The sequence below is a fragment of the Ranitomeya imitator genome, chromosome 1 (assembly GCF_032444005.1).
Source record: "Ranitomeya imitator isolate aRanImi1 chromosome 1, aRanImi1.pri, whole genome shotgun sequence".
Lineage (NCBI taxonomy): Eukaryota > Metazoa > Chordata > Amphibia > Anura > Dendrobatidae > Ranitomeya > Ranitomeya imitator.
The window spans coordinates 118,475,945-118,503,443 of NC_091282.1; the positions used below are offsets into that span (position 1 = coordinate 118,475,945).

The 27,499-nt window shown below is 42.8% G+C and overlaps 1 protein-coding gene across 2 annotated transcripts in view; it reads right to left on the reverse strand.

Moving 5' to 3' along the window:
• Positions 1-27,499, reverse strand: part of IQGAP2 (IQ motif containing GTPase activating protein 2) — a 416,134-nt gene that overhangs the window by 114,377 nt on the left and 274,258 nt on the right. The window contains exons 6-11 of one of the 2 annotated variants that reach the window (XM_069750099.1): positions 18,925-18,992; positions 18,316-18,429; positions 11,649-11,827; positions 10,588-10,675; positions 8,349-8,512; positions 3,934-4,021 (exon numbers count right to left, since the gene is read on the reverse strand). In XM_069750099.1, the coding sequence (XP_069606200.1) occupies positions 3,934-4,021; positions 8,349-8,512; positions 10,588-10,675; positions 11,649-11,827; positions 18,316-18,429; positions 18,925-18,992 (701 nt within the window). The remainder of the gene's footprint in view (positions 1-3,933; positions 4,022-8,348; positions 8,513-10,587; positions 10,676-11,648; positions 11,828-18,315; positions 18,430-18,924; positions 18,993-27,499) is intronic. The other variant, XM_069750108.1, reaches the window with a different exon arrangement.

A 27,499-nucleotide genomic window follows, 5' to 3' on the forward strand; every position in this document is an offset into this window, starting at 1 on the left:
GGAAAGAGAAGAGGGGGAAAGAGAAGAGGGGGAAAGAGAAGAGGGGGAAAGAGAAGAGGGGAAAGAGAAGGGGGAGAGAGAAGGGGGAGAGAGAAGGGGGAGGAAGCAGGGGGAGGGAGAAGGGGGAGGGAGAAGTGGGAGGGAGAAGGGGGAGGGAGAAGGGGGAGAGAGAAGGGGGAGAGAGAAGGGGGAGGGAGAAGGGGAGAGAAAAGGGGAGAGAAAAGGGGAGAGAAAAGGGGAGAGAAAAGGGGAGAGAAAAGGGGAGAGAAAAGGGGAGAGAAAAGGGGAGAGAAAGGGGGAGAGAGAAGGGGGGAGAGAGAAGGGGGGAGAGAGAAGGGGGGAGAGAGAAGGGGGGAGAGAGAAGGGGGGAGAGAGAAGGGGGGAGAGAGAAGGGGGGAGAGAAAGGGGGAGAGAGAAAGGGGGAGAGAGAAAGGGGGAGAGAGAAAGGGGGAGAGAGAAGGAGGAGAGACAACGGGGAGAGAGAAAAGGATAGAAGGGGAGAGAGAAGGGGGAGAGAAGGGGGAGAGAAGGGGAAGAGAGAGAAGGGGAGAGAAAAGGGGAGAGAGAAAAGGGGGAAAGAGAAGGGGGAGAGAGAGAAGGGAGAAGGTACCCGAACTGAACTTTGAATTAAAGTTTGGTTGAACTTCCATGGGTCGGCTCATCCCTACTCACTGCACATCCGCCTCATGTGTACATACCCTTATAGTTCAGAAATGTAGATCGATAACAAAAAAAGTACATGCAATACTCAATTACAATCCCTGGTACTTGTAGGTCCTTGATCACAGAGCTTGATAGAGTCATGTTGTGACATGTAGGAATAATTAGATATATGTAACTCAGACTCTCAAACTTACAACCAGATTTGCACCAAGCAGCAGATAGTGTTAATACATCCATATTAAACACAAATTGCATGTCAGATTATGATCAGGGAACAACGCAGAGTACGATCCTCAAGGGGACAATTACAACAATCCACATGCAGACGCTGCACACAGGAACGGATGAGCACAGAAGCAAGGGTTAGTCCTAAGCGCATGGTTGGCACTATGCACGTTAGTGGAAACATGAAGACTATGTAGGAAAACCTTCGTTGAAAGACAGAAAAATAGACATCGTACAGTAAAGTATGCCAGGGACATCACATGAAAATTCACAATTCATTTATCCTGAAGGACATATGATAGAAGAACGAAACCGATTCTGCTCAATGATTAACAATTAAAGACACAAAGTTTTATTCTGCAGTTTTATGTCATTGTGAACTGTCAGAAGAAACACTTTACATGCAACAGCAATATACCGCTCCTTTCAATCCGTTCAAAGTCTATCCTTCCCAATTGGGTCCCATGTCCTAACCAAAGTGGAGAATATGGAGATTCTGGAAGAGGGTCACCCGACTTTGCAATCCTTTTAGGAGTTATCTGAGCTGGTGGTCCCGGCGTGTCAATGTACTAATGTAAACACATTGCATACTAATCCAGAGTTGCAGCTTTAGAAGATACATGAAGCTGAAGTCACTACTCTATAAGCTTCAGAGCGGAAATCCACCACCATTTCCCTACTGGATTTTCCAGTGGGATTAGAATAGTCCATTAATGCTTGACCAATTCTTAGGAGTCTTAGGACCCTCACAGTTCAGAAGAGTAGACAGGACTGAGCGCTGCCATTGTGACTATGCAACTGTAGAGGAGAATACGGGGCATCGGGTCCGGAACTGCTGGGCCGAACCTCCTGTTGCAGGGGGGAAGGAGATTAGAGAGGGAACAAACCATTGACCTGCAGAGAGGGGGTGTGGTGAGCCAGAGGAGTATAAAAGATTTTGCGTGGGGAGTGAGGGGGGAGTTCCCGCCAGAGAGCAGCGAGAGTGAGGACCTGTGTTGCGCTGTGGATAGCATTAGGCCGCGCAGCAGCAAAAGAGGATGAGTGCAGGAAGGACTGGGGAGCGTCGCTGGGCGGGCAGGGCAGAGCACGCCAAGCAGGAGATTGTTATTCAAGACTCCTGGTTGCAGAGCTCGCGAGCGGGAGGATGTTGTGAAAGATTCCTGGCTGCCGGGCAGCGTGATGGACTAGGGGCTCAGGGGGTAAAACTGGTGACCGCCTGCTGCTGCCAGAAGTAGGACTGTTTGTTAGGCGGGAAGTCGGAAGACTCAGCACCGGCCTCAGCCAGCAGCCAAACAGCCATCGGGCTCAGAGAGAGAAACGGACAACCGAGTCACGATAAGTGAAACCGATAGACTATTAATCTGAATGATTGTTATCCTGTTTAACCCTCAGCCCTTTAACTGCATTTCCCTTATTTTCTCCCTGTGAGGAGACTATTTCTATATTGATAAATTGAATAATTGTTTAACCCCTGCTCTGATCTTCTGTGTCACTGTATCTGAATATCTGTGTTACATAACCAATTAAAGGTCAATTAGTCATTCAATTCTATACTGATTAATGGAGGTCAGTGAGATCCCCACTACCCAAACATTGCTCACTTATCCTTATAATAGATGAAAAATATCTAATTTCCAATCTAACAATTTGCCAGATCACCTTTTCTGCATTCACTGGCTCATGAGCTCTTAAAAGTCAAGTGTGTGCTAAATGCCCCCAACTCTACCCAATATGCTTTACCTTGGTCTACATAGGGGTATCTTCCACCTTCTTGAGGTCTGAGTAATAGGGTGAATTCTGCTCCAAGTCTACTATATAGAGTCGCCTCGCGGGTGTAGCGACAAGGGGATGCCCTGTGAGACCGCTCAGAACGCTTATAAGGGATTATAGGGGTTGAACCATGAACATTTATCACCTAATTCCAGTGTAGGGGATGACTATATGATCACTACCGATGATGAGAAAATGTCCTGTTTAAATGGACTCCCCTCATTGACTATGGGACTGATGGAGAAAGCTGATTACATGGCTCAGCCATCTGTGTTTCAGTTTAATCAGCACTGAGTAAAGAGGCAGGTTACATGCGTGACCATCACTCCATTCAGAGGATAAGTGACCCCTACTCCTAATAGGGAGAGTCCCAGTGATGAGGCCTCTAGCAATTATGTTTATGGTTTATCCTCTTTAAGGGTAAAGAAGCACAACCCCTTTAAAAAAGGTGGACTCCATAGATAATTGTCGGCTAATCATTCATCTGATGGCTCTCTTCCCTGATTCCGCCATGCACTTGGTTGACCACTTATGTGTTCTCCATGGAGAGCAAGTTCTGGCAGCGACTTCTCTGCCTGTAGAACAAAAGGATAGGGCGAGTGAACAACCAACTGCCTTATCCTGATCTTCCTCAAAATCAGTGGTTTTATCCAACTATTATCTAAAAATTATAGCGCCCTTTAGACTTGAGTCCCTGGCATTAGTCTTAGCCCAGCTCCCTTAGTTCCGTAGAAGGTCCAGTCCTACTGTGAACCATTGTTACACTCAGCAGAATTATGAATGCAGCTCTGGACTGTAATACTGACTGTATCTCACGATTCAGTACAAGATAAGTAATACAATGTATTTACAAGAACTTATTCTATACGTAGGCTGCAAAATGACATTGAAAGGATAAAGCTACTGAAATATGTATTTCAGGAATCACAATTTAAGGGCATGATCTCATTTGTCAGGTATGAAAGGAGCGGTAATATTGCAAATGGCTGATGCGTGATCTGTAAAGCAATTTCAGCAGTTACTGTCACCAAACAGCTGAAAAAGCTCTACACATTGAAACGAAGAAACATTAACTACCTGATACACAAAGAACACTCCCAACACTGCATAAAGTGGTCATTGGAGCAATTGCAACACTGAGAAGGACAGTAACAGAGACATTTATTGGAAAAATTGGTGCTTTATTAATCAACACACCTACATTTTCAGCATGCACTAATTCATGGAGATTAAGCCTCAGGTGTAGGACACACAGTCATTGCAATGGTTACTCACTAAGCACATGAGCCTCAGCTTCATTATTGGCAACACTAACTTCTTTCTGAATCTCGCTTTTGTCAAGAGAACTGGGGACACCTGCTTTCTAGGATCAGGAGAGAAACCTTCAGGTTAATGTTAAACCTTTAAGAACCAGTGTTTGTCTTTCTACATACATATAATGACCAATAATGAGACTTCAAGACAACCATCACTTGTCATCAATGTATATTAGCGTTTTAACATGGTCAAAACGCTGCGGTTCTCCTGAATTCGGTGAGGCTTTATTTTTGTTTCGGAATCTCTCCGTTCCTGAAATATGGTCTCTTACTCCTATGTATAAATCTAGTCTTGTTAGCCAAGTGGCTGTGGCCCTCAACTTGTTTTTATGGGCATCTTCTTAAAAGGTCCCCCCCCCCTACCTTGGCATCTTCTTAAAAACCACCCCCTTGGCATCTTCTTAAAAACCACCCCCTTGGCATCTTCTTAAAGACCACCTACCTTGGCTAATAAAATAAGATCTATAGATAGGGAAGAGAAAGAACGGAGAGGCCCAGGAACTAAAGAAAAACAATGCCAGATTCAGGAGAACAGTGGAATTTTACACCGGTAAAAATAATGGTTTGGCAAGTGACTGGCTTTCTTTAAAAACGTACCACATTTCAAGTTTACAGAGAAATTTTATATATAATGTTGAGTAATTTTGCTAAATTTTGATTTATCTATTTTGTACAAGTTGTATCGGTATTTATTTGTATCCCCCAATACATATCCATGGTATCTTTCAGCTCAACCCGAGGATTAATAAGGCAGCAAGTGCTCCGCGGGGGGAGTTTCCAGTTCAAGGCTAGTGCAGCAATCCTCTGCATTATCCCCTACCAAGAGGCTTCCACATGGATCTGCCGTATTCTATCAAATCGGCCACTACAATGTGGCTAATCAAACTTTTCAGAATATATTGCATTTTTACATTATTTTTATGGGCAATTCACTTTGAAAAGAGAATAAACTAAACAAAATTACTCAATATTTTATAGAGCTGTCAAATGTTCTTCAACACGGGAGCTGAACTTTAAACTACAGAACATTGGACACTTTTTCTAGAATCAACCAAAATAGATAAAAGGCAAATAGAAACATAATATCTGACCTATACAGTAATAACTAGTGCAAAGTTTCCCTTGGTCATTAGTCAATGTATAGGCGTGAAACCAAATTTCATATTTGTCTAAAAAAGGGTAAATGACTAAAGTGATGCTCTACCTCTAGAAATGCATTACCCAAATCACTTCCAGTGGACCATTTGATTCTGATCATGTTTTAGTAATTTATTAGACCACATCTCCTGGACACCCCATGGTTTTCTGATCACTACAGGGTAGTGTTTTAAGCTTGGAGGTTTCTTTAGGACATAAACCATTTTGGTTACATATGAAGATCTTTAGTTTTAGTTACTCAAATAAAACAAGTTCTGTTGCCTATACAACAGATAGAGGCTTATAGAATGCACTATTTTTTTTTACCGAAAAGTATCTATTGCCATATATTATATCGCAGTAAATGCACAATAATGTTGACCCTTTTCGCTACTCTGTATGTATACCTAGACACACCCCACAGCAAAATTGGCAAGTGAACTATTAATGACTGTAAGGCCAAGAAACTGAAAGAGCAAAGTTATTAACAAAAAATTCAATCCCTAGAGTGAATCTTTCACCATTTTAGACATGTTAAACTTTCGAAATCATGAAATAGTGGTTGCAAAGCTCAGTAAAACATAGTTTTTATTTTTGCAGTTTCTCCGCTCCGCTGTGGAGATATTTGAAATGTTTACGATATCATTTATGTTATGCTTCACCTGAGTATTACTAGAGATTTGTCTCCAGGGCGTGTACTTCTTCCCCTGCATGAGCTTGACCAATCATAAGCAGGTAGCAACAAATAGGGGAGAAAAGAACACGCCCTCCTCTCCCCACTGATTTCTTCAGCTAACTGTCTAGAGATACAGCACAGCGGAGTTGTGCATCATTACAAATACACTTCCAGAACTCAACTCACGATAGTCAGTATTGGTGAAGGCTTGAGCGAAACGGATCGGACAAATTCAAAAGTCGCCGACTTTTGGCAAAGTCGGGTTTCATGAAACCCGACCCTAGTGTGGGATCGGCCATGCGGTCGGTGATCTTCGCGCCAAAGTTGCGTTTCGTATGACGCGTTTGGTGCCATTTTTTCAGCCAATGAAGGAGCGTGGGCATAGTGATGACATAGGTCTTAGGGGCGTGGATGCTTATCGCCATCTTCTTAGGGGCGTGGATGCTTATCGCCATCTTCTCGCTGTAGCGATTTGCAATGTGTAACACCAGCTTTTCTGTTCAGGGACGGAGGGAAGAGAAAGAGAGAGACAGAGAGAGAGAGAGAGAAAAAATATATATAGATTTCCCATTGACTTTGCATTGGGTTTCGTGTTTCGGTGGATCCCTGACTTTTCGCCATAATCGGCCGATTTCACTCGACTCGACTTTTGAGATAGTTGGGTTTTGCGAAACCCGACTCGACCCTAAAAAAGTAAAAGTAGCTCAACCCTAGTGAAGGGTAATCACTGACAGCGCTTTGAGGGGAGATCTTGGGAGTGTTTGTACTGATGCATAACTCATCTCTAGTGTAACTCTACAAAATAGCTGCAGAGATCAGTAAAAAGAGGAGGGTGTGTTATTTTCTCTCCTGCATAACGCTGCCTGATTATGATTGGTCAAGCTCATGTAGGAGAATATATACCCCCAGATATAAATTTCTTATAACACCCAATTGAAGTTACATAAATTACCTAAACTTTACAAGTCAATATATCCCCAACAGTCAGGAGAAATTAAAAAATTAAAATGGTTTTACTAAATCCACGATGTGGCTAGTTTAACATGTTGAAACTGGAGAAAGGTTTAATTCCACTCACTTTTACATCTGCAAGTGAGTGGTGTCAGAAAACATCATGTCTATTAATACCTGCTGTATGGAATCGGCAGGTATTATGCACCTGTCTTACTCTAACGAATAGGATGGATGCACAACACCTCTGATCATGCAATCAACCAGGTATGTACCAGTAGACATGCCGTCACCTAACTCACCTCACTTCTGCATAAGAAAGGGAGTGAACTGGTAAAGTCAATGCTGATTTAGTAAAAAGGACCTGACATCTGAGACACGCTGCTCAATCTGTAGGCAGCATATAACAGACACTGGCTGTATGATCATAGCCAGGTGTGTTTGTCTCAAACACTGCGGTGTTTCTGAGAAAAACCTACTTTAACAGCCGTTAGGAACTGAACTGTGCAGCAGACTAGTTGGACAGGCAGATACCCGACCTGACTGTCCGACTAGTCTGCTGCGTGGCTCAGTCTCCAGGGAATGTTAAAGTATGTTTTTCTCTGAAATTCTGCAAGACTTCCCCATCCCGTCTTTTTAGAGCTTATCAAAAATGGTACCACAATTCTTCTTCAAGTCAAGCTGTGGTCATGTAATATGAAGTATGCTTAGAAATGAATTAAAGGAGCATTCCAGGCTAAACATAGGTTAATGACTCAAGTATTATCACTGCTGAATGAGACAAATTGTGTCCATATATTCTCATAACAGTTCCTCCTGTTAAGATTTTTCTGATGCTTGTTTACTCCATGGGACCATATTCTATTGCCAGAAGTCTTCCCATTGCATAAGTTAGTTTTTAGGTATTACATGCATTTTTACAAATTTTTGCTAACACTTTTTTTTTTTCATCTCTCAATTTAGATTTAAAAACAAAATTCAGAATCTAGTCATTTTCACACTGACAAAAAGGGGCTATTGTAGACTCGCATTTCATGTCCTCTCAAGAAGCGTTTTCAGCAGTCTCATCATTATCAGAGTCAGGAGGATTACAATATCCAGTGGCGTAATAAAAAGCCAATAACACCGGATCCATCATTCACAATAGGTGATGTCCCATCTGACCCTGCTTTCCCCCCCTTCATAATGACCCTTTGCACGCACTCATTAAATGCTTCAATACAAAAGCTAGGCTCCGAGTTCTGTCTATTGCTGCTAATGTACAAGTGAATTTTCTGAAAGAACAGGAATTAGGAGTCTAGAATAGCCCCAGTCCCCAGTGAGAAAGAAGGGGTGCTTTGGGGGTAGAGGCACTTATATTCACACCCTACGAGACCCTCAGAATCCTCATTACTAAGGGCATAGAATAGCAGAGCTCGTATTTGGCAAGTATGAAGCCAGTGCATCATCGCCGGGTTAGCTGGACATGCAAAGGGAGTTAAAATAACATTTCACATTACCATCCATAGCCTGGGAATGAAACAGACATGACATTATTTGCAGCAACAGCAAGGAACACGTGCAGCATGTTAATGGATGATGGGCATGATGATCTCGGATGTCGCCATTACCTGCGTTTTCTGGTCTTTAGCGATACCCAACTGAGACAGGTACCAGGGTGAATTTTGTGGCTGAACATCAAAAAGGCTCAGCATAGCCATCATCAGAGCCTGTAATAATCCCGCCTCATCATTCCTGTCAATGGCCTCATTTACTTGGACTAAGGCTACATTAGCTGAAACAAAAGACAGGCTTACAAAATGGCAAAGGTTATTCACAAGATCTTCTCATTACTATTTCTATTTTATTTTTTTTAAAGAGGTTGCATCGCCTATCCTGTCATCCCGATATCCTGATAGGTTAATTTTAGTAAATACTTGCAATCACCATATTATAATAAACCGGGAGCATTCTCTCTTAGAAAACTGCATCATTTGGTTCCTCTAGAAACTTATTAATTGACAACTGGGTGTTACCATTCACCATACACAGCTCCATGCTGAAAATGTCAAAATATGTTCTTACTAGTGATGAGCGAATATACTCGTTACTCGAGATTTCTCGCGCACGCTCGGATGTCCTCCGAGTATTTTTTAGTACTCGGAGATTTAGTTTTCCTCGCCTCAGCTGAATGATTTACATCTGTTAGCCAGCATAAGTACATGTGGGGGTTGCCTGGTTGCTAGTGAATCCCCACATGTACTTATGCTGGCTAACAGATGTAAATCATTCAGCTGAGGCGAGGAAAACTAAATCTCCGAGCACTAAAAAATACTTGGAGGACATCCGAGCGTGCGCGAGAAATCCCGAGTAATGAGTATATTCGCTCATCACTAGTTCTTATATAATCTGACAAGGAGAATGGTAAGGTCCGCTTTCAATTAATTTTGACATTTCCAGGAGTCATAAAAAAGGAACTTCACAATGCAAAGCATTTACTAAAACAGAGACGGATCATCTATAAAAGAGCATGTTCCCCTAAAATAAAAAGAAATCTCTAATAAATACAATACTTTAGAGCTACTGTCTTCAGTCTATCTGTTCAGACATTTCTAAAGGGGGCAGTTTAAGTTATAAAAAAAAAACCCTATAGAGGCAATAGTGGGGAGTCCCACTTTTAGAACCCTAATTAGCTGAAGGGATATTTCTTGGTCGGGATTACACAAGGTGGCTATTGATTTGAGTGTGAACATGTGTAATACTTCCCTTCTCCTGCGGAGGTGCTGTTGGATTACTGAACACTTTCTGCTTGGTTTCTCTATAGATCACATGTAGTGATGAGTGAATATACTCGTTGCTCGGGTGGTCTCCGAGTATTTGTTAGTGTTCAGAGATTTAGCTTTCATCGCCGCAGCTGAATGATTTACAGCTACTAGACAGCTTGATTACATGTGGGGATTCCCTAGCAACCAGGCAACCCCCACATGTACTCAGGCTGGCTAATAGCTGTAAATGTTCAGCTGAGGCGATGAAAACTTAATCTCTGAGCACTAAAAAATACTCGGGAAAACCCGAGCAACGAGTATATTCGCTCATCACTAATCACAAGCGATTGCTCCTCCTTCAGTTTATCAAAAAAGAAGTCAGAAAACAGGTTAACAAAATCTTAAAAGGAGTTGTTCTGTATTTTAAGAAAGTGACCTGAGAGCAGAACCTTGCTTACCCTCTAAGTCATCAACTACTGCCATTCCATTGGTTGCCAACAATCCTTTAATGATGAGGGCACGTACATCATTTATGAGGACAAAGCAGCCAATCACCAAACTCACAAAATCACATATCGCATATATTTGCCTAAGCAGTGATTGGCAGCAGCGGTCATGTGATTTATATACGTGATCTCAGCAGTGCAGGAATAGATAGAAGCGCGGAGCAGCAGTGGAGGGTCTAACACGTTTAATATTTTGGCACTTTATAGCACTTTTTGCTCCTAGGTCACTTCCCTAAAATCCTGGGCATCTCTTCCGCCATTTACGACCGCGTAAAGACTTCTATTTATTGGCGATTCTTCTCACTTTAGAAGGAAATGCTCTCGATCCTCTGGCTCAATGATTTGGTGTTTTGTCTGTAGGTTGGACACAACGCGTGTTATTACAGAGGGCGAAGAACGTAGAGGTTTTAAGCGAGGAGCAAGAATATTAGGCGGTTCAGCAAGCCGCGGGAAGCGTCCTTACTACAGCTGCAGGTTACATGGGAGCCAGGGCAGTAATAACTCGTGCAACAAAGCGGTACAAGCACCCGACTATTCCTTCCGTCATTCAAGTCACATCCGCACTCACTGAATGTTTCTCTGTGGAATCAGCTACTTACTGTTAACCTTATTAACGTGGCCTTGTATCTCCGCCTGAGTGAGCAGCTCCTCGTAGACGTCTCGCTCGTCTTCAGAAATACTATTGTTCTGTGAAGTCATCATTAACAATATGGGTTAAACACGAACATATCGCATGTCACAGGGTATAATAACAGCGATAACAGCAGAACGACAGCAGAAACAAAACATATTATCGTTAGTTTGCTAATGGAAAATTCATTACTACTGAAAGAAAGAAAAAGAAAAAAATAATCTTGTGATAAAAAAGGGGGTTTTACGTTCTTTTTATTTGCAAACTGCATCACATTTGACGATTAATTAGGGCTTAGATGGTATAGCCAAACATAAAACATGGAACTGCAATACCAGACACAACCTGTGCACATGAATGGCGCTGTTCCTAGGGGAAAAAAGTCCCATACATCCCTTTAAATGCACCAGGGAATTGTGCATATTCCCACTCTATATTACATTTCTATATTTTTTCTAGTAATTACTCCCTTTGGAATATGGCCATGTGCACGGAAGCATTGATTGGTACATTCTGTAGCTTTAAAGGGAATCCATCAGCAGGTTGTTGCTAGGTAATCTGGAGACAGCATGATGTAAGGGTTAAAACACAGATTGTGGCAATACCTCGCTTATCAAGCTCAGTGGGGTGGTTTGTTTGCAATGACTGTTTAGCACCAGGAGCTTATCATTGTGGTGACACAGCAGCTGTCTCTTGGTCCAACCTCTTGTGATAGGCAGCTGACTGTCTACAGACATTGCACATACAGAGCTTTGTGTGGGCGGGGTTAGCTGTGGTTTGGGCGGGGTTAGCTTTCTCTGCTTTGCTGCATTGTTAAATCAAAAAACTCTGTGTGAGAACGGTTGCACCCAGTAATCTAAGTGATACATCATTAAATTCAGGGTCTCTTTGCCTACATCAGGCTACTCTTAGACAAGATAGCAAAAACCTGCTGACAGATTTCCTTTAAGACTATTTGACATTATGAAAACCCAGAAATGATCAGTGAGAGAAACAGAACTATAAGAAGAATTGGAATCCATTGTTTACCTTTAATTTTGCATTATCTTCTTTTATTTTCTTAGCCTGGTAGAGCTCGTCATGATACTGTTGGTCAAATCCCTCCGCTACATTTAACAGCATGGCATTTGGGTTCCTCATGGTCACCATGGTCTGGCTGGCTGCTCCTTTATCCACAGCTTCATTAATTGCAATTACAGCGGCATGTACTAAAAAAAACAACAACAAAGAAACATGCTAAAAAGTAATTCTATCATGGTTTACTCATTATTATTATTATTTATTTATATAGCACCATTAATTCCATGGTGCTGTACATGAGAAAGGGGTTACATATAGAGTTATAGATATCGTTTACAGTAAACAAATTTACAATGACAGACTGGTACAGAGGGGAGAGGACCCTGTCCTTGCGGACTTACTGTACATTCTATGTGATAGTGGGGAAGAGACAGAAGGTCGGGGTGAGGCGGTGGCTCTGGCGATGGCGAGGCGGCAGAATGGTTATTGCAGGCTGTAGGCTTTCTTGAAGAGATGGGTTTTCAGGTTCCGTCTGAAGGAGCCGAGGGTGGTGATATTCGAACGTGTTGAGGCGTGGAATTCCAGAGGATGGGGGATATTCGGGAGAAATCTTGGAGGCGGTTGTGTGAGGAACGAATAAGTGTGGAGGAGAGTAGGAGGTCTTGGAGGGAAGATAATGGGAGATTAGTTCAGAGATATAGGGAGGGGACAGGTTGTGGTTGGCTTTGCAGAGCAGTGTTAGTAGTTTGAACTGGATTCGTTGGAGAATTGGGAGCCAGTGGAGGGATTTGCAGAGTTGCAGAGGGGAGAAGCAGGGGAGTAGCGAGGAGAGAGGTGGATTAGCCGGGCAGCAGAGTTGAGGACAGACTGGAGTGGTGCAAGAGAGATAGCGGGGAGGCCACAGAGGAGGGTGTTGCATTAGTTAAGGCGGGAGATGATGAGGGCATGCACAAGAGTTTTGGTAGATTGTGGGCTGAGGAAGGAACGGATTCTGGCAATATTTTTGAGTTGGAGGCGACAGGAGGTGGCAAGAGTTTAGATGTGCAGTTTGAAGGACAGGGCAGAGTCGAGAGTTTCCCCAAGGCAGCAGATTTCAGGTGCGGGAGAGAGCGTGATGCCGTTTACTGTAATAGATAGGTCAGGCAGGGGGGATACGTGAGATGGGGGAAAGATGATGAGTTCAGTTTTGTCTACATTGAGTTTTAGGAAGCGAGAGGAGAAGAAGGAGGATATGGCTGACAGACACTTCGGGATTCTGGACAGCAGAGAGGTGGCATCTGGGCCAGAGAGGTAGATCTGAGTGTCATCCGCATACAGGTGGTACTGGAAGCCGTAGAACTTTATGAGTTTTCCTAGGCCAAGAGTATAGATGGAAAAAAGTAGGGGCCCTAGGACAGAGCCCTGAGGGACTCCAACAGAGAGAGGGCGGGATGAGGAGGTGGTGTGGGAAACGCTAAATGTGCGGTCGGAAAGGTATGAGGCAATCCAGGACAGGGTAAGGTCTTTGATGCCAAGGGAAGAAAGAATCTGTAGCAGTAGGCAGTGATCAACTGTGTCGAAAGCAGAGGACAGGTCAAGAAGGAGGAGGATGGAGAACTGTCTGTTAGCTTTGGCTGTAAGTCATTAGTAATTTTTGGCAGGGCAGTTTCGGTGGCTTGGTGAGGGTGGAAGCCAGATTGGAGGTGGTCAAGGAGAGAGTTATATGAGAGGTGGGAGCAAATTTGAGCATGGACATGCTGCTCAAGGAGTTTTGAAGCAAATGGGAGCAGTGATATGGGGTGGTAGCTGGGAATAGCAGTTGGGTCAAGGTTAGTTTTTTTGAGGATGGGTGTCATGGTGGCATGTTTGAAGGCCGAGGGGAAGGTACCAGAAGATAGCGATAGGTTGAAGAGATGGGTTAGGGCTGGAATGAGCATGTTAGTGACGTTGGGGAGCAGGTGGGAGGGGATGGGGTCAAGTGCACAGGTGGTGAGGCGCGGTTTGGAGAAGAGGCGAGTAAGCTCTCCTTCAGTGATGTTGGAGAGGGAGGTTATTAGGGAAGGGCAGAGGTCTGGTATATGGAGTGGTTGGGGTGATGGAACTGTAAAGGTTACCCCTGTTTGCTCGATCTTGTTTTTGAAGTAGGTGGCAAAGTCCTCGGAGGAGATGAGGGGAGTTGGAGGTGGCAGTGGTGGGCGGAGGAGGGAGGTAAATGTGCTGAATAGTTGTTTTGGGTTGTAGGATAGTGAAGATACAAGGTTAGTGAAATAGGTCTGTTTAGCGGAGGTGAGGGCAAATTTGAAGTCAAATGTAGCTTGTTTGAAAGCAGTGAAGTCGTCTGGCAGGCGTGTTTTCTTCCAACGCTGCTCCGCAACCCTGGATGCTTGTCAAAGTTTTATTGTGCCATGGTGCCCTCTGTGAATGCAACAGTGCAGGACTGTTACTATCTATGGTAGAGGTGGCCAGGTATGGGCACTTACCAATGACCCATGGCAGTATAGTAATGAATGGGGTAATGAATGGGGTGGAGGACAGGCATGTCAGGGCTGCCAACCGTCCAGAAATTCCAGGACAGTCCATAAAGGCATGTTTTTTTTTTAACTGTCCGCAAAAAAAATGTAAGGCATCTGATGTTTTTTTTGAAGATTATGACTGTAATGATCTTTTTATTTTACATCTCACAGTGACTGCAGCTGATGCCTTAATATCAGAATTATGGGCTCTAGATATTTATCACATATTCATAATGATTTATTATGGTTTTCCAAAATATTGTCTGTCTGTGATTTTCTCATAAGGTGTCCAGAAATAATAAAAAGTCAAGTTGGCAACCCTGGCACATGTGCAATCTTGTGATCAAGGGGATTTCGGCATTTGGACCCCCAGAGATCATGCATCTAATATCGATTCTGTGGATAGGTTAAATCTTGTTTAAAGGAAAATCTGCTCATTTTTATACTCATACATACAGGTCCTTCTCAAAAAATTAGCATATAGTGTTAAATTTCATTATTTACCATAATGTAATGATTACAATTAAACTTTCATATATTATAGATTCATTATCCACCAACTGAAATTTGTCAGGTCTTTTATTGTTTTAATACTGATGATTTTGGCATACAACTCCTGATAACCCAAAAAACCTGTCTCAATAAATTAGCATATTTCACCCATCCAATCAAATAAAAGTGTTTTTTAATAACAAACAAAAAAACCATCAAATAATAATGTTCAGTTATGCACTCAATACTTGGTCGGGAATCCTTTTGCAGAAATGACTGCTTCAATGCGGCGTGGCATGGAGGCAATCAGCCTGTGACACTGCTGAGATGTTATGGAGGCCCAGGATGCTTCAATAGCGGCCTTAAGCTCATCCAGAGTGTTGGGTCTTGCGTCTCTCAACTTTCTCTTCACAATATCCCACAGATTCTCTATGGGGTTCAGGTCAGGAGAGTTGGCAGGCCAATTGAGCACAGTAATACCATGGTCAGTAAACCATTTACCAGTGGTTTTGGCACTGTGAGCAGGTGCCAGGTCGTGCTGAAAAATGAAATCTTCATCTCCATAAAGCATTTCAGCCGATGGAAGCATGAAGTGCTCCAAAATCTCCTGATAGCTAGCTGCATTGACCCTGCCCTTGATGAAACACAGTGGACCAACACCAGCAGCTGACATGGCACCCCACACCATCACTGACTGTGGGTACTTGACACTGGACTTCAGGCATTTTGGCATTTCCTTCTCCCCAGTCTTCCTCCAGACTCTGGCACCTTGATTTCCGAATGACATGCAAAATTTGCTTTCATCAGAAAAAAGTACTTGGGACCACTTAGCAACAGTCCAGTGCTGCTTCTCTGTAGCCCAGGTCAGGCGCCTCTGCCGCTGTTTATGGTTCAAAAGTGGCTTTACCTGGGGAATGCGGCACCTGTAGCCCATTTCCTGCACACGCCTGTGCACGGTGGCTCTGGATGTTTCCACACCAGACTCAGTCCACTGCTTCCTCAGGTTCCCCAAGGTCTGGAATCGGTCCTTCTCCACAATCTTCCTCAGGGTCCGGTCTCCTCTTCTCGTTGTACAGCGTTTTCTGCCACATTGTTTCCTTCCAACAGACTTACCATTGAGGTGCCTTGATACAGCACTCTGGGAACAGCCTATTTGTTGAGAAATTTCTTTCTGGGTCTTACCCTCTTGCTTGAGGGTGTCAATGATGGCCTTCTTGACATCTGTCAGGTCGCTAGTCTTACCCATGATGGGGGTTTTGAGTAATGAACCAGGCAGGGAGTTTATAAAAGCCTCAGGTATCTTTTGCATGTGTTTAGAGTTAATTAGTTGATTCAGAAGATTAGGGTAATAGGTCGTTTAGAGAACCTTTTCTTGATATGCTAATTTATTGAGACAGGTTTTTTGGGTTATCAGGAGTTGTATGCCAAAATCATCAGTATTAAAACAATAAAAGACCTGACAAATTTCAGTTGGTGGATAATGAATCTATAATATATGAAAGTTTAATTGTAATCATTACATTATGGTAAATAATGAAATTTAACACTATATGCTAATTTTTTGAGAAGGACCTGTATAGGCCAGTACATATCCCTACAAGTTACACATTAATAAAAAAAAACCTCCAGAAAACAAAAGCATTTACCACTAAAGCTGTGAAAATGTCAGGTGGGCACACTGGACTATAAAGAGTGTGTGCAGATCCAAAGTGGCCTCCTTCGTAGGTTGATGGCCAACCATGTAAGTTAGTTTCCTTACACAGATCATAAGCATTAAAGGGTTATTCCCAAAATAGTAAGTTCTTCCCTATTTACGAAATAATAGGGTCTGACTACTTGGACCCCAATTGATCTTGAAAACAATGCTTGAATGGAGCAGAAGAAGTGCAAGCTCAACTTCCGCTCCATTCTAGAAAACCTAAATAATGGAGTCCCATAAACAAAGTATGGGGCACAGCTAGAGCCCATTTTTGGGATTTCTGGGGGCCCCAGTGATTAACAACTTATTATTTTGGGAATATCTCCTTCAGAGTATGTGTTCACGTAGATGGAACCTTGGCGGATTTTTCCGCACCTGTTTGGAGAAATCCGCAGGTAAAAAGCACTGCGTTTTACTTGCGGATTTACCTTGGATTTTATGCGGTTTTTGTGCGGTTTTACACCTGCGGATTCCTATTATGGAGCAGGTGTAAACTGCTGCGGAATCCGCACAAAGAATTGACATGCTGCGGAATAAACAACGCAGCGTTTCCGCACGTTTTTTTTCCGCAGCATGTGCACTGCGGATTTTGTTTTCCATAGGTTTACATGGTACTGTAAACTCGTGGAAAACCGCTGCGGATCCGCAGCAAAATCCGCAACGTGTGCACATAGCCTCAAGCGGTTTCTCAAGCTTGAGAAAAATTTCTGCAGTCACATGCCGACTAGACTCTCATCCGCATCGTTCAATGCTCTACTGAGAGAAGCAGATAAGAATGTAGTCAGCTCGTGATCGCCAGGATGTAAACTGTGAACTGGCAGTCACGTGACCGTCCATTAGATGTGACAACCGAGAGGAATCTGCCACAAATCGGGGTCAGAAAATTTACTCAAACCCAGAAAACCTCTTTGAATGAAGCGTAAAATAAAAAATGCTCTGCTGTAAAAATAAGGCTTCTGTGTTTCATGTATTTATATAAAAAAAATTTTTTGAAAAAATAGGCAATTTTTTATTATTTTTTAATATTTTGATTTGTATAACAAAAAATCCCACAGGTTTCACATTTTGCCACCTAGGCTTTTTTAGACCCTACCTTCCGGTTATTCCAGGAACAGTTTCCAGCAAGGTTACACAAGTCCACGATTAGGAACGAGTGTACTTATAAACGCTTGCTCACCAATTACAATCATCAGCCCATATAATAGGTTACCATGGAATGATGGAAATCCAGAAATGATCAGTGAGAGAACGATAAGTATAATATCAGAGGAGGTAGGATTGCAGTGATAGGTAACCCCGCTATATACTGCTGATGGCACAAGACCCACCAATCACAATAGGTGAGATCACAGCGGCCCCTGCGCCTCCTCCCTTCACAATGACCTTTGCACAGGCTCATTAGATGCTTCAATACAAAATATAAGGACGGGATCTAACCACTGTTGCTATGTACATGTGTTGTTTCCTAAAACAATAGAACATTAAAGCTTAAATAAGCTTCAGTAACCAGTGTGAAAACTGTTAGATTTCTTTTTAATTAGTTTTATACAAAGAATTGCCAAAAGTGTTTTAATGATACACCCTGATATAAACAATGGGTCATTTTCTGATTACAAGGAGTTTGAAGAACTAATACAATGGGAAACTCCCACCTAGCAAAAAAAAAAAAAAAAAAAGAGATGAAATCTAGAAAGACGCTGACAAACTAAATTTGAGTCAGCAAAACTCAGGAACTCAAATGATTCAGAAGATTTATGCACTGGTTTTCCTTGTTAAAACAATTAATTAAATACGGTAATTAAACAAAAATTAAAAAATGCAATAATTTCATTACTGCTACCTAAACCACAGGAGAGTAGCAATCCCTAATGTCACCCCCATATTGCTATGCCCTATGTTATCACTAGAGGGCACCAGAAGGTAATATCCAACAGATCTCTGACAATTCCATATCAGGGATGAAGTAGCAAGAAAAGAAATGGACGACACTTACGGGCTGCTTCATCCACTGACAGTTCGGTAGCGAGAATCCCTCCAATTTTGCTGAAGGATGGCATCTGGATCCCATACTTTTCCAGCTCTTTCCTCATGTTACTAATCTCTTCCTCTAAATGACAAATTAAGGTAGTTAGTACAATAGAAAAATACTGTATCATTAAATTTCTATAATAAGGACTTTCCCAAAAGTATCTCAAGGTCTCATAACTTTACAAAGACTGAAAATTACAGGGGGCCCAAGTGTAATCGCAAATGAGCAAACATAATACGGCTTGGATGAAGAAATTTTTAAAAAAACTACATACGATGGGTTATGAAGAGCTCAGATCGGAGCAGGGTGAAAAAGAAGATCTAAATCCCTTTATTTCCACTCATTAAAATCTAACAATGTCACTTCCAGGAGGCATCATGTAATGCTCTGCACTCCAATATAAATTGTGCAATAAAGCCCCCCGTCCAAGGTGCACCATTTCCAATACCAGTGTCTTCTTATGTGGTGGTGGGACTTTTGGACATCGTCAGGCACCAAAGCCCAAGTCCAAAGATTATCTCTAAAACTTCTGGAGACTTCCCTTTGATTAGGATATCTACTGTGTTTGGTTACCTGTGAAGTCCACTTTGCCCAATAGGTCTTGTATCTGAGGGGCGATGCCAAGCTTAAAAAGGTATAAACTGCAAGAAAGAAAATATAGCAGTTAGATGCAAGATGGAAAACAGCATGGATTGTATGTAAGAACCCCTGTACATCCTAGCTTTATATAGAAAACTTCATTCTCTGGTCTGTTGGCCTTTCTCATTCTCGGTTCCTTTACCAGAGGCTTGGGAGTTTGAGGGTTCTGGGCAGGATCTTAGCTATTCCAAGCATTGCGCTTTTCTGGACAGAGAGCTCAGATGTTGCTCCTGGGATCTGTTGTAGCCATTTTCCCAAGATAGTGGTCACTGCTCCTAGTGCTCCTATCACCACTGGAATCACTGTTGCCTTCACCTTCCATAACACACATATACATACAGCTCTGGCAAAAATTAAGAGACCACTGCAAAATGTTCAGTTTGTCTGATTTTTCTCTTTATAGGTATATTTTTGAGTAAAATGTAAATTTTTCTTTTATTCTATAAAAACATGTCTCCGAATTTCCAAGCAATAAATTTTGTATTTTTTTCTGAAAGAAAAATGGTCAAAATTTAAAAAAAAAAACCCCAGTGCTTTCAGAGCTCAAATAATGCAAAGAAAACAAGTTCATAATCATTCAGAAACAACAATACTAATGTTTTAACTCAGAAAGAGTTCCGAAATCAATATTTTGTGGAATAACCATGATTTTTAATCACAGCTTTCATGCGTCTTGGCATGCTTTCCACCAGTCTTTCACACTGCTTCTGGCGCAAAAATGTAAGCAGTTCTTCTAAGTTTGATGGCTTGTGACTCCATCATCTTCTTGATAACATATACAGTATATAAAATAAACTGTAGACAAAAAAACACATAGGTTAACAATTAATACTAATCAGGGATGCTCAGTAAATAAACTACAAATATTGGGGAAAATTTACTAATTGAGATGCAACAAAAAACAGATGCAACCAATATACATGTTTTAGATTATTTTACACCTATTAAGCATATTATCTAGAGAACTTCCAACAGAGCTGTCACCAGAGTTCACAAAGTAAACTGCACAAAGTAAGAAATGCAGTACTGTGCAATTGGGGGAAAATGCTACAAAGTAAGAATGCTTTTAATATGGAAGGGTTAATAATTTGTTTATATCAATTAATAAAAAGCAAAGTACGGTAACTGAACCAGAGAGAAATCTAAATCAAATATTTGGTGTGACCGCCGTTTGCCTTCAGAACATCATCACTTCTTCTAGGTACACCTGCAAACAGTTTTTGAAGGAGCAGGGAGGTTTTTCCAAACATCAAGGAGAATTAACCACAGATATTCTATGGATGTATAATGGGCAAATAATTCTATCTTTATGTAATCCCAGGCACACGATGATGATGATGATGATGATCAGATCAGGGCTTTGTGGAGGCCACATCACTTCCAGGACTACTTGTCCTTCTTAACTCTGACCTTAGTTCTTTAGGACATTGGCTGTATGTCGTTGTCCTACTGCAGAATACATATAGAATCAGACACTTTCCTCATGATATTGCGCGATGGATGAATATTTGTCTGTATTTCACAGCATTGAGGATCATTAATCTTGACCAAATCTCCAACTCCATGTAGCCCCAGAACTGATGATGTTTTAACGGCAAAGGGCGGTCACACCAAATATTGACTTCATATTCGCATTTCTCTTTTGTTCCTACACTTTGCATTTTGTGAACTGATAAAATGAATTATTAACACTTACAGTGCCTACAAGTAGTATTCAACCCCCTGCAGATTTAGCAGGTTTAATAAGATGCAAATAAGTTAGAGCCTTCAAACTTCAAACAAGAGCAGGATTTATTAACAGATGCATAAATCTTACAAACCAAAAAGTTTTGTTGCTCAGTTAAATTTTTATAAATTTTAAACATAAAAGTGTGGGTCAATTATTATTCAACCCCTAGGTTTAATATTTTGTGGAATAACCTTTGTTTGCAATTACAGCTAATAATTGTCTTTTATAAGACCTGATCAGGCCGGCACAGGTTTCTGGAGTTATCTTGGCCCACTCCTCCATGCAGATCTTATCCAAGTTATCTAGGTTCTTTGGGTGTCTCATGTGGACTTTAAAGGGAACCTGTCACCTGAATTTGGCGGGACTGGTTTTGGGTCATATGGGCGGAGTTTTCGGGTGTTTGATACACCCTTTCCTTACTCGCTGGCTGCATGCTGGCTGCAATATTGGATTGAAGTTCATTCTCTGTCCTCCGTAGTACATGCCTGCACAAGGCAAGATTGCTTTGCGCAGGCATGTACTACGGAGGACATAGAATGAACTTCAATCCAATATTGCAGCCAGCATGCAGCCAGCGAGTAAGGAAAGGGTGTATCAAACACCCGAAAACTCCGCCCATATGACCCAAAACCAGTCCCGCCAAATTCAGGTGACAGAGTCCCTTTAATCTTGAGCTCCTTCCACAAGTTTTCAACTGGGTTAAGGTCAGGAGACTGACTAGGCCACTGCAACACCTTGATTTTTTGCCTCTTGAACCAGGCCTTGGTTTTCTTGGCTGTGTGCTTTGGGTCGATGTCTTGTTGGAAAATGAAATGACGACCCATCTTAAGATCCTTGATGGAGGAGCGGAGGTTCTTGGCCAAAATCTCCAGGTAGGCCGTGCTATCCATCTTCCCATGGATACGGACCAGATGGCCAGGCCCCTTGGCTGAGAAACAGCCCCACAGCATGATGCTGCCACCACCATGCTTGACTGTAGGGATGGTATTCTTGGGGTCGTATGCAGTGCCATCCAGTCTCCAAACGTCACGTGTGTGGTTGGGCACCAAAGATCTCGATCTTGGTCTCATCAGACCAGAGAACCTTGAACCAGTCAGTCTCAGAGTCCTCCAAGTGATCATGAGCAAACTGTAGACGAGTCTTGACATGACGCTTTGAAAGTAAAGGTACCTTACGGGCTCGTCTGGAACGGAGACCATTGCGGTGGAGTACGTTACTTATGGTATTGACTGAAACCAATGTCCCCACTGCCATGAGATCTTCCCGGAGCTCCTTCCTTGTTGTCTTTGGGTTAGCCTTGACTCTTCGGACAAGCCTGGCCTCAGCACGGGAGGAAACTTTCAAAGTCTGTCCAGGCCGTGGAAGGCTAACAGTAGTTCCATAAGCCTTCCACTTCCGGATGATGCTCCCAACAGTGGAGACAGGTAGGCCCAACTCCTTGGAAAGGGTTTTGTACCCCTTGCCAGCCTTGTGACCCTCCACGATCTTGTCTCTGATGGCCTTGGAATGCTCCTTTGTCTTTCCCATGTTGACCATGTTTGAGTGCTGTTCACAAATTTGGGGAGGGTCTTAAATAGTCAGAAAAGGCTGGAAAAAGATAATTAATCCAAACATGTGAAGCTCATTGTTCTTTGTGCCTGAACTACTTCTTAATACTTTATGGGAATCAAACAGAATTCTGGTGGGTTGAGGGGTTGAATAATAAATGACCCTCTGAAAAAACGTTTCCCAATTAAAAAAAAAAATAAACAAAGAAATAACATTCTTTTCTGCTGCAGTGCATTTCACACTTCCAGGCTGATCTACAGTCCAAATGTCAAGTTAATTCCAAAAGTGTAAACCTGCTAAATCTGCAGGGGGTTGAATACTACTTGTAGGCACTGTATTTCTTATTATTATTACTACTTTGCAGCACTTTTTCAATACCCCCTAAAACTTAAACCGTTAGACTGTTAAACTCTTGGCCCTCGATGAGACTGGTTTAATTGCTTTGAAAATCCATGTCGGAAAGGCTGCTATTACTACTATTCCCTGTGTAATAGTAACATGAGCGTAAAGTTGGAGTCATGAAATACTAATTTTAATTTAAGGATTATTTAACCACTTTTACATTAATTTTAAAGTGCATCAGCATGATCAGATCTAAAGGATCTACTAATAAATTATGCAGTTTGTATTGTGAAATCTGGTGATGGATAGGATTTAAAGAGTAACTAGACTTTTTTGCATTCATTTAGTTGAGGGTCAGTGCAAAGTTATGAAGCTTTGTAACATACTCCATTGGCTTATATTGCTTCCTTTTCTCTTGAACTCTATGCTGAAAGGGCTGTTTTGACTGCCTTGTTCATGCACTTAGAGTAGCTGTTTTGAACTGCAGGTCTATCAAATCTCTGGTCTCCAGTGTGAGCTTCTCTGCGCCCCGGCCCAATGCTCAGACAGGGAGAGTGTTCATAAATTGTGACTGAGCCTTGGTTTGAGGTGCAGAAAAGCTCACCCAAAAGAATGAATATCTGAACAGAAGTTCAAAACAGCTACTCTAAGAGCATGGACAAGGCCGACAAAACAGACTGTGAAGTAGGAAGTTTAAGAGAAAAGGAAGCAAGATATGTTAATAGAGTACATTACAAAGACTCATAACTTTGCAGTGACTGGTCAATAATTGCCCGTATATACTTGAGTATAAGCCGAGATTTTCAGCCCAAATTTTTGGGCTGAAAGTGCCCCTCTCAGCTTATACTCGAGTCAAGGTGGGTGGCAGGGTCGGCGGGTGAGGGGGTGAGGGCGCTGAAGCATGCTTACCTGCTTCCAGCGATCCTGGCGCTCCCCCTGCCGTCCCACGGTCTTCTGTGCTGCAGCTCTTCCCATGTTCAGCGGTCACGTGGGACCGCTCATTAGAGAAATGAATAAGCGGCTCCACCTCCCAGGGTGGAGCCGCCTATTCATTTCTCTAATCAGTGGTGCCGGTGACCGCTGATAGAGGAAGAAGCTGCGGCACCGAAGACCAGCTGTCCGGGAGAAGGAGCCGGACGCCGGGAACAGGTAAGTATGTCATATTTACCTGTCCCCGTTCCAGCCGCCGGGCGTCGCTCCATCTTCCCGGCGTCGCTCTGCTCTGACTGTGCAGGTCAGAGGGCGCGATGACGCATATAGTGTGCGCGGCGCCCTCTGCCTGATCAGTCAGTGCAGAGAGACGCCGGGACTAGACGCTGGGAGCTGCAAGCAAGAGAGGTGAGTATGGCTTTTTTTTTATTGCAGCGGCAGCAGCGGCACAGATTTATGTGGAGCATCTATGGGGCAATATGAACGGTGCAGAGCACTATATGGGGCACAGCTATGGGGAAATATGAACGGTGCAGAGCACTATATGGCACAGCTATGGGGCAGTATGAACGGTGCAGAGCACTATATGGTACAGCTATGGGGCAGTATGAACGGTGCAGAGCACTATATGGGGCAGCTATGGGGAAATATGAATGGTGCAGAGCACTATATGGCACAGCTATGGGGAAATATGAACGGTGCAGAGCACTATATGGCACAGCTATGGGGCAGTATGAACGGCACAGAGCACTATATGGCACAGCTATGGGGCAGTATGAACGGTGCAGAGCACTATATGGCACAGCTATGGGGCAGTATGAATGGTGCAGAGCACTATATGGCACAGCTATGGGGAAATATGAACGGTGCAGAGCACTATATGGCACAGCTATGGGGCAGTATGAACGGTGCAGAGCACTATATGGCCCAGCTATGGGGCAGTATGAACGGTGCAGAGCACTATATGGCACAGATATGGGGCAGTATGAACGGTGCAGAGCACTATATGGCACAGCTATGGGGCAGTATGAACGGTGCAGAGCACTATATGGCACAGCTATGGGGCAGTATGAACGGTGCAGAGCACTATATGGCACAGCTATGGGGCAGTATGAACGGTGCAGAGCACTATATGGCACAGCTATGGGGAAATATGAACGGTGCAGAGCACTATATGGCACAGCTATGGGGCAGTATGAACGGTGCGGAGCACTATATGGCACAGCTATGGGGGCAGTATGAACGGTGCAGAGCACTATATGGCACAGCTATGGGGCAGTATGAACGGTGCAGAGCACTATATGGCACAGTTATGGGGCAGTATGAAAGGTGCAGAGCACTATATGGCAGAGCTATGGGGAAATATGAACGGTGCAGAGCACTATATGGCACAGCTATGGGGAAATAATGAACGGTGCAGAGCACTATATGGCACAGCTATGGGGAAATAATGAACGGTGCAGAGCACTATATGGCACAGCTATGGGGAAATAATGATCTATTTTTATTTTTGAAATTCACCGGTAGTTGCTGCATTTCCACCCTAGGCTTATACTCGAGTCAATAAGTTTTCCCAGTTTTTTGTGGCAAAATTAGGGGGGGTCGGCTTATACTCGGGTCGGCTTATACTAGAGTATATACGGTATATTTTATTTTTTAAAAAAAACCCTAGTTATTGTAAGTTCACTATGATCAATTATCCATTAGAGGACAGTACAGCCATGTATTGTGAATTCTGTTGTCGGGCTCCCTCCTGTGGTCATGAATGGTACTTCGGCTGGTTCTGTCCATGGACTTCCTCTGGTGGGTGTTTCTGAGTTTCACAGGTGACGAGGTTAATTCGTTAGCTGCTGCACTATTTAACTCCACTTAGATCTTTGCTCCATGCCACCTGTCAATGTTCCAGTATTGGTCTGTTCACTCCTGGATCGTTCTTGTGACCTGTCTTCCCATCAGAAGCTAAGTTCCAGCTTGTATTTCTTTGTTTGCTATTTTTCTGTCCAGCTTGCTATTTATTTGTTGTCTTGCTTGCTGGAAGCTCTGGGACGCAGAGGGAGCGCCTCCGCACCGTGAGTCGGTGCGTAGGGTCTTTTTGCGCCCTCTGCGTGGTCTTTTTGTAGGTTTTTGTGCTGACCGCAAAGTAACCTTTCCTATCCTCGGTCTGTTCAGTAAGTCGGGCCTCACTTTGCTAAATCTATTTCATCTCTGTGTTTGTATTTTCATCTTTGCTCACAGTCATTATATGTGGGGGGCTGCCTTTTCCTTTGGGGAATTTCTCTGAGGCAAGGTAGGCTTTATTTTTCTATCTTCAGGGCTAGCTAGTTTCTTAGGCTGTGCCGAGTTGCATAGGGAGCGTTAGGCGCAATCCACGGCTATTTCTAGTGTGTTTGATAGGTTTAGGGATTGCGGTCAGCAGAGTTCCCACGTCCCAGAGCTCGTCCTTATTATCAGTAACTATCAGGTCATTCCGTGTGCTCTTAACCACCAGGTCCATTATTGTCCTGACCACCAGGTCATAACAGCCATGCAATATTCAGATCATCTGTTTTCATAAGTTTGAGCACTCACATTTCGTTTTTCTCGTTGGTGCACAATGGAGAATACAAAACAGTGGACTTGTTTAGGGCTATTTTGAGTTTACATGGTTTGATTTCAAGTATTAGACAATGAGGAGAGATTTGGCACAGAAAACTCAGCAAAAGTGAATTTCGATTTCAACAGATTACTCCAAAAGGGACAAAGGTTTGTTGGCAGTTGTTTGTGATGCAGTGTTTGAAACAGATTAAGTCTTGTAAAATGGAAGAGTCACTATTTATACTGCGATGACCAAGAGTGCTATAGAGAATATCAAGGATCTGGGTGACAATTCTTCTTAAAGGAGGATGTCCATCTTTAAAAGTATGGTAGATGCAGTCCCACCAATATGATCCGCCTCTATTTCTAGAATAGAGCCCTGGTGGCACCCTTTGAATGGAGAGAATGTCAGAATTCCCATAAACATTCTCAGATCTCTCCATTCAATTTGATGGGAATTCTCACCACCTATACAGTCACAGCTGTGCAAAATATGGACCAGTTCTAGGGTCCTGTATCAAAAATACAGAAGAGGTTTGCCTGGTGTAGAGTGCGTAATGAATCTAAATTCTGTACGACCAGAAGAGATATGCTAGTGGTAGAGGGTGCACTATCCAAATTCTGTCCCATTAGAAGATGTATGCCACGGTAGACGGCACACTGTGTCCAATTTCTGTACCATTAGAAGAGGTATGCCAGTAGTAGAGGGTGCGTACTCTATCTAAATTCTGTATGACCAGATGTCAGGGGTAGAAGGCACACTATCCAAATTCTGTACCAATAGAAGAGGCATGCCAGCAGTACAGGCCATCTCTATCCAAATTCAGTTCAACTAGAAGAAAGGCAAAATCAACTATACATGAATTGTAAACATCAGAAAGCACATAGGAAATCATCAACTTTATCTCACAAAACTAAAATAAAACAGCTCCCTAAACTTATGTGAAGCAGCCATGCTAGGTCTCCCAGACACGGAGGATAACACTGACGCACTACTGCACTTGTATGGATGGGTTTAATTAATAAGTATAGGAAGTCAAGGTGAGAAGAAACAATCAGGTTCATTAGTACCAACAGTCTCAGGCTGATGCACCATCTTTTTAAACAAATCCCAGCCTATAAAAACTTTACAAAAATTTATCTGATCCGGACACCTAATCTGTTTTTAAAATTAAAAGCTCCTAAAGTATTAAACCACCTCTCTCTGCCATCAGGAAATTTGTCTGGAAGGGAGGCTGCATCAATGTAAGCCGAAATGGACATTTACAGAAAACCTAATTAAAAGGCCTGTGCTGTGGCACAGCATTAAAAACACATACAGTGGGGCAAAAAAGTATTTAGTCAGTCAGCAATAGTGCAAGTTCCACCACTTAAAAAGATGAGAGG